The sequence below is a fragment of the Myripristis murdjan genome, chromosome 8, assembly GCF_902150065.1.
Source record: "Myripristis murdjan chromosome 8, fMyrMur1.1, whole genome shotgun sequence".
In the NCBI taxonomy this organism is placed as follows: domain Eukaryota; kingdom Metazoa; phylum Chordata; class Actinopteri; order Holocentriformes; family Holocentridae; genus Myripristis; species Myripristis murdjan.
The window spans coordinates 20,516,899-20,529,460 of NC_043987.1; the positions used below are offsets into that span (position 1 = coordinate 20,516,899).

Here is a 12,562-nt window from a genome sequence, read left to right on the forward strand (position 1 = left end):
CCTGTCCAACTCTCTTTGAAGTCCCATCCCTCCCCACAGCCCTAGTCGAGCCCATATATCACTTCATTTTCCCGATTCCATTTCCACCCTATCTTCCCCGATCACAATCTCGTATTCAATCCTTTTAGGAGACACTCTATACACACACTGTTATCTCATCTATTGACCAGGCAAAGTCGTTCCTGCTATCAGGCTTCCACAGTCACAGAGACTTTGTTTCACCTCATTAAGTCCCTGTTATCACCAGCACTCTCACCAGTCCTGTCTCTCTTCCTGCGGGTTGTCCAATAGGACTCTGACGATGTAGAGGAGGCAGCTCAGCACTTTCAGAGAGAAGTTAAACATTCGCACCCGCAGACCTGCGATGCAAAGAGAGCAGATTTAGTCCAAGAAATCAACCTCATAGAAATGGACTTTGACTGAATCTTTAATGTGAACTTAGCATCACATTTTGGAGTTGTGTTTATGCCCAAAATTATAACTATATAACACTGATTGCTATAGAAAATGTCTAATCCCTGATGAACCTGTGGTATATTATTCACAAATGATTGCATTAATTTGAACACACATCACATAAATCTAACAGAATAGCTCTGGGAGTCAATTGCAGTTCACATATCTTTCATCATCATGGCCAAAAAGTCAGCCCAGTCCCTAATTTCTTTCTCTCTTCAAAATACATGATTTGCAATACCTTGCAATAAAGCCAGTGCAGCCATGGCTGAATGATAATTATTGCTTTTTGCTGCAGAAAAATTACAGGATATCGATATTATATAATATTTTATAATATATAATATTTTACATATATAATATTTTACACACACACACATATATATACATGGGGCAATAAATTGATGCAATACTGATATCATAATATAGCACACATCTTCATTGTAAAGGCTGCATAAAAGTAAAGGGATGCAATTTTCTGAACTTATTAGACAGCTCTAGCTGTTCTAATATTTGCATCTACTTGATTGGTCATCACGTTTACATTACTATTGACTGTCTATCAAAAATCTCTTATGTGTAAATATCTTACTAAAGCACCAAATAGTTAATACAACATTGTCATAATATTGATATAAAGGTATTTGATTTTGTCCATATCGCACAGCTCAACCTTAAAGCATGACGCATTTCTGTGTGCATACCAATCAGTGATGTCAAAGCAGCTATTTTGTGTCAAAGACCAAACTGAATGGACATGGTGAATAACTGGCAATGAACACTGAGCAAGAAGAATGGCACTCACTCACACGACAAAATGGATAACCAAGGCTCAAAAAGACATTAGTTAAACCAGAAATATCAGCCAATTAAGTTGATGAAATATTAAAAAAAAAAAAAAAATAGCACAGCAAGGGCACATAAAGCAGTCGCAGATTTAAAAAAAAAAAAAAAAAAAGTGTCATCCCAAACATGGGCAACTCACTGGATCTTTGGTTTTTGATGAAGAACAGCTTGAGGCGCTCCTTGAAAGTGTTTTCATTCACATAGAACTCTACCTGCACCCTAAGAGAGGGACAGAAGGAGAGAAAGAAAGAGATAAGGGTGTTGCAAAAGAAAGTCTTATGCAGGTGCTGCTGCGGGACATCAAGGAGATAAAACACTTTTTTATGGAGAAAAGCGTGAAGGAACAGAGGAAGCAAGAGGAGGGTTGAGAGAGGGAGAGGAACAGCATGCCAGTGAGGCAGAAAGAGGATCCACAATGACGTGGACACAGAAAAGGTGATAATGATTATATGACCACTGATAAGTTGAGAAATAAGACAGTGGCGGTTGGTTGCATTAAAGACTAATGGGTTTTGGGGGAAATGGTGCCTCTGCTCATCTGCTTGTCCATACGCCCAGACAGCTGCAGTCAGTCTCGTTATCTCCACTGATTAAATATAGAGCAACAAATTACTTCCCTCTGATGTTCCTGCTGAACATGGGAGGCCATAATTACTGCTCTTTCTCTCTTTCCATCCTGGCGCCCTCCTGCCAGAGGGACAGGCCCACACACACCCCTACGCACAAAAGCCTGAAATACACACCTGGAATTGGGTCATCAGGATTATTAGGCCATTCACACACCCACCAGATGTAGACGCTCACAGGGAGGCACAATGACAGCGGCCACGAGGCACACTGCGGCGTGCATTCACGTGCACAGACATACACAGGCACACAAGTACAAAACCAGCATGTGTCTGACAACCAGACAGTCCTAAGATGACTGTATTTCCTGTCCGACCACCTCAGGGGAGATTGCTCAGTGGCCGTGCTCTCCTTTCATCCTATGGAGAGGCACCCAGAGAGAAAAGTGGATGAGTCAGGTCGAAGATGAAAAATGCAAGGGCTGGCTCGCTGGTGGTCCATCCACATCGCACGGGTAGATGAAAGAGAGACAGACCGCAATCTACTCTCCTGTCTGGAGGAAGAGGAAGAGGAAGAGGAGGAGGGGGAAAGAGGGGTAGGGGTGCTGGGATTTTTCCGAGGGGTTCCAGAGTGACAGTAAACCGGCGCCCGGCATGGTGAGACGCACAAACTACATCACACACACTCCCTGCAACACTTGGGAAAAGTGGGGTGTGGTGATGGGGGAGGGCAGGGGGGTTCCTCTTTGTTGCTATGGTGACAAAGGATTCATTGTCTCTTTTTTCCTTTCCCATTCTCCCTCTCTCTCTCTCTCTCTCATGCACACACACACACACACACACATACGAGCAGGTGAAAGCACACAGATACTTGTGAAGCGTGTTCAGCAACTGATAGCCTCGTTCCAACTTGATGGTGGATCCTTCTGCTCAGAGCAGTCTGTGGATGGTTTGACAGTATTTGCTTTTGCAGTGGATGATGGACAAACAGAAGTGCACATGGAGGTGCGCTGCTATCCCAGTTCACTAAAACTCTGTAGCTGTGTCTTTATGTGATTAGAAAGTGACTTTCTACGAATGGATGGAGACACGGAAGGCCCTGTAGTATTATGAGTCAGAGAGAGTGCTGAGAAGTGCCTGCAATTATGTGTGTGCATGCACGTTGTGTGTCTGTGGTGTGACCTATTATGCTTACTGATCATACCTCTGCATGGTTCCTTTCATGCAAGCAGCACAGGACAATCAATCAATCAGTTCCATGGTAGCAGCAGTGATCCATCATCATCAGTTAGCAAAGTAAAAGTAATTACTAATCCATAACTGTATGCACAGGCAAATAAAAACCATAGAACTAAACCCACACTATCTGAGAAGAAACTTTTTGAAATGATGTCAATATCTGGCTTGTTATGTGCATTCATTTGGGTTCCCTACAGCTGTAACTGGAAGCAAAGTCCAAGTAAATAAAAAGCAGAAAATGAAATGACTTTGTCTGAGGACCTCCATCTCCATCTCCATCCATGTCCTGGATATAAAAAACAAAAAGATAAGAGCATGTTTCTATTTCTCCCCTGCTAATGTGTTCTTTTACAACCGGCAACCATCCGATACTGCATCACTATGTTTCCTGCCCCCAAATGTCCATGTTTTTCTATCCTTTGCCCCAAATTTTTCATACTACCTCCTTTTTTATCTTCTTTAAGGTGAAGTGTGTTGTTAAATCTAACCATCCGCAAATATCTCCATTCATCAAAGTCCTAAAAGTCCCTGCATAAACCGCAAGAAAAGGCTATGATAACCTTCCTGCACAAAAGGATCATTTCAGAGGTCATTTTGCCCTTGATGCATTGCTCTAAGTGGAAGCTTTTCCACTTGAGTGTACAGCAGAGGATGAAAAGTAAAGTGGAAATATAGCCCAATAAAGATTTGAGCTGTGAGATAGATTGAGAGCCGAGATCTGTAATCTAGGGAGGATGAGAGAGAAAAACACATTTAAAAACTCATAAAGAGCCCCCGCCCCTCCCAGAACAAAAGCTACACAAGCACACAACAATGGCACCTCTTGGCATTGCCACAAAACAGCCCCGAGGCCACCCTAAAAGCAACAGAAAAATACACGATTAGGTAATTGCTGAGAATAATGGCTTTGGAAGATTGCACAAAAAACATCTTATATAGACAGTGATTATGAGTGATTATGAAGCTGTCAGGTTCAACAGAGAATAACCTGACATTCAAGGCAAAACCTCAACGACTGAGCAAAAGAGGTAGCCTATTTCTCTCTCTCTCTCTCTCTCAAAATATAGTTTTATCAAACAAATTATTTTCAACTGTGTATTTCTTTCCAGCTTGAAAGGTGTTGAAACTACAGATCATCCCATAAAGTTCCATAAATCAAAAACATCTCACATTTACCACAAGAGACAAAGGAAAAGAGAGAAAAAGCCAAGGCAGACAGGCAGAGCAGTTAGTGAGCCGTGTTAAACGGAGCTTGCATTTCTGCATTTGCATTTACACTGGGAGAGTTAAAGTGTGAAACATAGAGACAGAGCAACGGGCAGACAAAAAGACAGAGATAAATAGACATAGACAGACGGACAGACGGAGAGGGACATGCGGGGGTGGATCTTTGAGAGAGAGAGCTGGACCTTGTTCTCCTGCTGCTTCCACCCATGCCTGTGCTCCATAATGACACAGCACTGGCCGTCTAATGACACAGAGGGAGAGACTAAAGAGACCCAAGTCTGTGCATGAACAGCATCACAGGATTAGCTCATCACAACCTCCACACAACTCAGAAATAGCATGCATTCCACAGTGAGGTAAAACAACAATAAAAAAGGGAGAGAGAGAGAGAGAGAGAGAGAGAGAGAAAGAAAGAGAGAGAGAGAGAGAGAACCTAAGCATCTGCTAAATACTATCCATTAAACCTGACGCTTTCCTCTGCAAGATCAAGGATATGAAATTCAGTTCTGGTTAATTAATAGAGTGCAGGCAGGAATGCAAATATAGACTTGCTTGATAGAATTGCTCAGTAAAAATATAAGCACATCATGCATATTAGAAAATAAATGAAGAGTCCTGAGGTTTCAGGCTGTTAATGATTAAAAGGAAACCACAAACCCATCAAAAAAAAAAAAAAAAAATTCAGTGGAGCGCAGACCTCCACCAAGGTCGCAGCTGGATACTGCGGTCCTGGTTGTGCTAACAATCACCCCCCTTTTGCACTGCTGCTGTCAATGGACAAGCCCCTTTCTGCCTTTCAGTGTGGAAACTTGATCAGAGCTGTCTTGACCCATGACAAAGCTCTCCACCAGGTTTCACGGTGTTACATGGATGTGTTTGGAAACTATGAACGTGTGTGTGCTGAGACCTGTTCATTGCTACGCCCCTTTGAGGCAAACTGGCCAGAAAAGGTAATCACTTCTTCTTCGGTCCATGACCGACCTCCTGCTGGGTTTCATAGTGTCACATGAATGTGTTTGGAAACTACAGCACTGTTTGTCGTTAGCTGCAGCCCCATTTTGGCACTTCTATTGACACAGGACACGCCCCTTTAAGCCAATCAGCGTGGAAAGTGGGTCAGTGCCGTCTTGACCCATGACCAACCTCCCTGCCGGGTTTTGTGATCAATGAATTTGGAAACAACGGCACCGTTCATGCGAAACCCTGTCCAGTGCCACACCACCTTGAGGACAACTGAAAAATTAATTATGTCTTTGCTAATGTCCAATCTTCCCATACTCCCAAGTTTTGTATAAATCCATCCAATACTGTTTGAGTTGACAGACAGACTGATGGATCCTGCTGGAGGTTCTACTTCCTTGATGAAGGTAATCAGGTACAGTCTATATACGATCACAGTCCTGACTGCCACATCAATACCTTGTTTCTGAGTCACGGGTTTTCAACTGGTGGTCAGTGGTGCCTGGTCCTCCATGTAAGTATTGCAGGTGTTCCCTGACCATGTATTCAATAATGGAGTGTGGACACTGAAAGTGATTTTTTCCCATTGATTACCTATGTGTTTCTGTCATACCTGTACATACAAACATGCATGCAAAAATATTAGCTTATTTACTATCATCTAAAAAAAAAAAAAAAAAAAAAAAAAAAAAGCTGATTACTTATGCCAATGACAAGACTTTTTTTTTTTTTTTTTTTGCAAATTACAGTGAAAGGTAAAAGTAAATAAAGGTGAGTTATTGTCTGATGGGTGAAGTTTTGAGAGGGCTAACAATAGGGAACCCCTAATCACAGTGACCCCCAGGTTACCTGGTCCTTGGGACACAATCAGTGGAAAATCCTTGTTCTATGTGGTATTTATTAGGGCTGCCCCCTGAAAGTCGACAAGATGAATCTTCAGTCGTAGACATCTGCAGCTGACTCAGAAAGTCTTTTTTTGTCTAATAGTTACTGGGCATTGCAATATGTCAATAAACAAGAAGAATTCTCTTTAAAATGCACTTGGAATATATTGCAGTAGGGAATGGAAAAATGTTGAGAGCTGGTAGATGGGATTAATTAAGTGCTAAATTAATTGGATTAATTAACCTTATTAACTGATGATGCCTACTGAGACGGTGGAGGAAAAATGAGGGCCGCTATCTGAGCAGATACAGATATTGTGTACGGTCACAGCAGGGGAGCAGGGAAAGAACAGTCCATCTGTTGTAGGCCTACTGAAAGGTCAACTCCTCATATTGTGAGTTGCGTACAGCACTAGTATTTATATGGACAGCTGTGATATGGTAATGAGGATGTAGGATTGTCTTGGTATTTGCTTCACAAAGCTCTCTGAGATGCACTTCTTAAGGAAAGAGAAAAACTGAGATGGATAAGAAAATAAAAGCCTTTGCTCAGGGTGCTGTTGACATCATGGTTCATTTAGAGAATCCTATTTGAGGAAGAAGCGCTTGAAAATCTGGGAATAGTCATCAACATAGAGATGTGCTTGTGACTATAAACGGCAGTCAAGTGTATTACTCAATATTTTGCTAAAGATGAATGGGTGCATGGGTGAGAGGAGGGCACAGTGAAGACTGAGGTGATGGAAAAGCAGCAGACAAAGGCATGCAACAATGATAGATTACAAACGGGGGCAGGAAAATTCAATTGGATGACGGAAGGCAACGAAATTGCACACCATCACGCGGCCATGTCTAACAGCTTAAGAGAGCCAAGGTGTGCTCTGCTTCATCCAACCAGTGGGACAGACACCAAGGCAGCTTGTCCCTGACCTAGATACACAACCATCACACAGATGACTGTGTTGGTGATGGCCGACACAAAAGAAGAAAGAATTAAGAAGGAAAAAATGGAGAGAAAATACTTCTATATTTGAGGAGAGCTGAAGAGAGAGTGATAAAAGGAGCCCCTCTTTTCTTTTTCGACTGATAATGTACAAGTTCGTTCTGACCTAAAAGCCACATGAAAAGAAAGAGAGTGCTCAGTATTATTAACGACACATATCTCTTCCGAGAAATTCATTTGAACTCTTCAATGAAAGAAATGCTTTTTAAAAGTATCCTGATGAGGCTGAGACTGTTTCAGATTTTCTCCCTCTCTGTCCTCCTTTTTTATGTAAAACTGTGGATGGAAACCAGCCACTCTATGCCGTGACTGATGTATATACATGAGTGTTCGGATGTCTTCAGCATTTATACTGTCTCTCCCACTCACCCCATCCCAGGCAACAGCCTAGATGAAAGTCATCATTTACCAAGGCCATTCAGTGTATCTTATATTGACAGTAAGTAAGCGTGCTCTGGAGCTTTTACTCTGAGACATTTCCTGGGCAAGCTCTGGGTTCCCATGGATTAAATTGTTCCATTCATCATCTGTTGAACTGCCATCTACCCAGATGTGCTTTCAACCCACAACCCCCACATGCCCACCCCACCAATCAATGTAGTCAGCCTCGATTCATCCTTGGGTCAATTGACTATTCACTCCGTCTTGATTACAAAGATGTTTCCTTGTGTACTTGTCTCTTTTCTTGTTTACCTGAATGTGGACTGGAGCAGGACTTGAGTGCCTCAAAGCTGAATTCATATAAGAGGCGCATAGACTTGAAATAAACCCAAGAGAAATATTATACTCAATTAAAAGCCATTCAGTGACATTCAATCTCCCCTTCTCCTCATGTTACATTAGAGCCTCAGATGTACAAAGACATGAAGCTTGTTATCAAATCAACATGAAATCTCAATTTGTTTCAACGTCGGCCTCAAATTACTGCTCTGGGGATGAGATGCACAGAAAAAGGAATGAAATACGAGACGGATCATTGTCTCAGTGGCCGCTCTCTGGTGTCTTTGCTGCATGGAGCTGAAAACTATTCCTGTGGTGTATTACGCTAACACAATTTGGGAAAAAGGGAGTTGCGACCAGCGGACAAGTGTTTGTGATCACCCCAAAACAGCAGCACAGCACCTCCCTGCCCTCACGCTGAGTAGACTATCAGTAGCATCTAACACTGCCTGCACCCAGAGCAGCGTTAGCACATGCTGGTCAGCCTCATGGCAACATTTGCAGAAAAGCTCAGGAGGACAAGAGTATTGTCAGAGCTTGTCAAAAAAAAAAAAAAAAAAAAAAAAGTCCACAGTGGTGCTTTGGGGATTCCACATCTACCTCATTAAAGCTTGTTATAAAGCTCCAAAGATGAAGCAGAGAAAAAACATAAGCAGAGTGCAGAATATCTGGCATCGAGGACCACCAGAGACGTGCCCCTTGACTGACCAAGCTGTGGAGTGCTTCTCTCTCCAGGCTACTCTCGCTAACTATAGTCTTTCCTCATGAGGGGAAGAGTGCATGATGAAAAAAGCGACAGCACACATGTGAAAAATAAACCCAATTCCCCTACCTCGGAAAGTCTCAGACAGGTGTCCTTCAAAGATCCATTTTCACTGACAAGAACGAGACATGGTAGCTCTTCCACATATATAAAACCTGTTATATGTCAACAAATATACAGACAGGGGACAAATTAAAGGAACCAACATGGTGAACAGCTTCAGAGCACCTTGGCACAGAGTCTGCTAAGCCTCTGGAACTCTACCGGAGGGACGAAACACAATTCTGCATCCTTCATTACGAACGTAAATGCCCATTTGAGTTCAGTGAGGCAAAAAACCATAGACACTGCTCTACAGCTAGGTGGAAAAAGTGATCTAGTCAGTGAGGAGGCCGCTGGCTTTGTTATGCTGTGGGAGGCTCACTGCAAATCACTACAAAGTTGTTCTGAGTGATCACCTTTATTTCTATCCTGACAGCAGTGGTCTCCTCCAGGATGGCAATGCCCCCCCCCCTCCACTGTGCACTAGGGCGCGGTGAATGGTTTGATGATGTAAATCACTTGCTACAGCCTTCACAGTCACCAGATCTCAACCCAGCTGGACGCATATGGGAGGCTTTGCGACGATGAATACGACAATTGCTGTCCACCGCCATCATCAAAACACCAAATGGAGTGGATTGCACCAAACTAAGATTCGTTGTACAGTGGTGGAAAAAAGTTTTCGGACACCCTTAAAATTTTACACAATCTCACAATCTCAAATATTATCATGAAATATTTGTGGATAAATCTTTTTTTGTGTTTCAAAAGGTGTGGCTGCATTAGACAGATACAAACAAATACAAATTATATTTTTTTGTTTATTGTTTACAAGAAAAACTAACAAATCTAAATTCTTGATAGTTTAATCTTTATCTTCAGGCGTGTTTCCTGCGTTAGGTTCCTTGCTTTAGCCATTTTTGTGTCTGAAGAACTTTCAAATGTGCTGGCTTTATAAAGACACGAAGCTTGGCAACAAAAATTGTGTCTTTTAATAAAAAGAACGACCTTCATCACTGGTACCAAAATGACCCAATACTCATGTATTTTTATGGAACCAATCAATTTTAAGTTTTTAATGGCTTTTTTAGGATTTGTTTAGTATTTTGGCTGTGACTGTACTACAAGAAATTGCACTTGAAGACCTAAGAGTGATTCTTAATGCAATATTTCACAAATGCATGGGGTGTCTGAAAACTTTTTTCCACCACTGTATTTTATTATACAATCACAATAAACCATGTATGTATCCACATAAATGAGGGAAATTCTTTTGAATTATCGGTGCACATCCATGCAATAGAGTTCGAGACACTTGTAGAATCTAGGCCAAGGTGCACCATACAAAGACATTTTATGTTGTTTTTCTCCTCCTTTCTCACCCGTCTGTGTACACATGCTACATATTATCTGTACCTTGCCACAAAGTGTCCAGGGACATTGGAGCACAAAGAAGAAAAAATAAAATCAAATTTAATAAAGTCAGACTGTGAGTGAGGCCAGCTGAAGTGTCTCTCACTCTGCCTTGAGGTAATGTCTTCTCTGAACTGTACATAGCCTTCACACAAAGGGAGGCTCATGTTCACCCAGCATCATTCACACGATTTTCTTTTCTTTTCAGGAGGATGACACCCGGCAGTGCTGTGCATGAACGACCCAGCCTCACAGCCTGCTTACCCTCCTCCCACCTTCTCCTCCAATTTGCTCTAAAAAGATCTGTCTTTCAAACTCAGTCGCACTGTCAGCCTCTCCCCTTTGCCAATATTAATGAGGTTGTTGTTGTTATTAGCTTTTTGTTAATTAATACTAAGGGACATGGAGCAGCGTTTTATTTGTCAGGCCTGGCATGTCCGTCTTATCAGCCCTTTGCGCTCAACCAACCCCTCCCCACCTCCCCTTGCTGTGGCTGTCATAAATTATGCAAATCCAGTCTATTATCAAGTGGGTAATTTTTAAGTTAACTTTTTTTCCAGTGTTTACCAGAAGAATATGTGCATGGCTGCGCAGTATTATGTGCTAGTGAGGTGTACATGCTCCCTTGTCACCCTTAACTCTCCCTCCCTGCCTCAAATCTGATAAAATCACTTTCTCACAGTGTGACTTTTTCTCATCATACACTCTTTATACTCCATTTGTATTGCTGGCAGCATCTTAACACCACCTCAAGCTCCACAGGCAATTTGCGAAACACATCCTCAATGCTACAATCTTCAACAGAAGCACGTAAAAGATAAGTTTACAAAACTACCTACTATTACTACTGTGATTTGACAGATATCTAACTTATGTGAACGCACAGAAGCTCAATTAATGACTCCCGGGCCCAGCTCATAGTCAACTCAAGACATAATAAAACTGGCATGAATATTGACTACATTAATGGATCATGCTCTACTTGGTTTTACTAGATTACACCTTGGATGGATGAATTAAGAGGCATGCAGTGGGAGTGGGAGCATGGGGAGAGGTTGGCGGAGAGGAGACTGAGACCAAGATTGAGTTAGGGAAGATGTGGAGGCGACAGTCAATAAGAGACTGTCTTGAGGACAAAATGTTGTCATTTGTATGGTAATCCTGGACTCAGAGGGAAGCTCCCGCTGAGCAGTGGCGGATCTAGAAATTTTACATGTGGTGGCAACGGGGTGGCATGTAGTATTGACAGGGTGGTATATGTTAGCATTGCCTCATTGTTTTTGAATTCTGATATATCTAAAGCAGAGTTAGAAAATGTTTTTTTTTATTATTATTACTGCATTACTGTACAAATACTATAAACTACACAGGTTACTTCTTCTTACTTAATTTTTCTCCTCCAACACAACAACCCAACCCAGTCAAAGTCCTGACAGCCTAGAGAACCAGAAAGAACCAAAGATAAGGATAAGAGAGAGAAGAAATATGGGAGGAAACCGAAAGCCAAGCAAAGAATGTGAGAGAGGTATGGACAGGCATGAAGACCATCACAGCCTAAACCTAGGCACCGACTGACCGACCTATAGAGGGGAACAAAACCAGGACCAACAAGTTCAACTACTTTTTTAATCAGTTTGACTCAAGGGCCTTTATTGCCGTAACACCTTCTACTATGATAACTAAGGTCATGCCTCCCCCTCCCCGTGTTCTCATTTCATCCTTCACCTCTGATTTCACACCTCCTGACCTCTTACTGGTATCACCGTCTACCAACTCTCCTCCACCCTCTTCGCAGCTCCACTGCCCCTTAACAACCACCCAGTTCCACATACTGTATCTGTCACCTCCGGCCGGGTGCAGAGGCAGCTCGGGACACCTCATGCAGGCAAGGCAGCAGGCCTGGATGACATCAAACCTGGACTGGTCAAAGTGTGTGCTGACCAGCTGTGTAGAGCACTCAAGCACATTTTTAACCTGAGCCTGAGTCTTCAAAGAGGTGCAGTGGAGTGGAAGACATCCAGCCTGGAAACTGTTCCCAAAAAGGGGTGCCCTGGTGTCTTGAATGACTGACCCCACACATAATGAAAGCCTTTGAACAGCTTGTGCTGGCTCATCTTAGACTCCTTGTAAAGAAAGGACTAATACCCGCTACAATACGCCTGTCAGGCAAAAACTGGAGTCAAAGACGCCATCATTTACTTGGCAGCACTGTCCGGATCAATCTTTTTAATTTCTCCAGTGCATCTAACACCATACAGCCATTTTTTGCTGGGATACAAGCTATGGACAATGCATGTGTATGACCTCTTGGTGAATTGGATCGTGGACTACTTAACTGGCAGACCACAACATGTGAGGTTACAGGTCTGTATGTCAGATGTGGTGATCTGCAGTACAGCCCACCCATCAATTAAGGGACAGTCCTAGCTCCCTTCCTCTTCGC

At 42.5% G+C, this 12,562-nt stretch overlaps 1 protein-coding gene across 1 annotated transcript in view; it reads right to left on the reverse strand.

Annotated features, from left to right (window-relative positions):
- The window catches only part of kcnt2b (potassium sodium-activated channel subfamily T member 2b), a 47,982-nt gene that overhangs the window by 30,574 nt on the left and 4,846 nt on the right, over positions 1 to 12,562 (reverse strand). Inside the window, exons 2-3 of the mRNA XM_030058140.1 lie at positions 1,442 to 1,521; positions 257 to 359 (exon numbers count right to left, since the gene is read on the reverse strand). Coding sequence (XP_029914000.1) covers positions 257 to 359; positions 1,442 to 1,521 — 183 coding nt within the window. The remainder of the gene's footprint in view (positions 1 to 256; positions 360 to 1,441; positions 1,522 to 12,562) is intronic.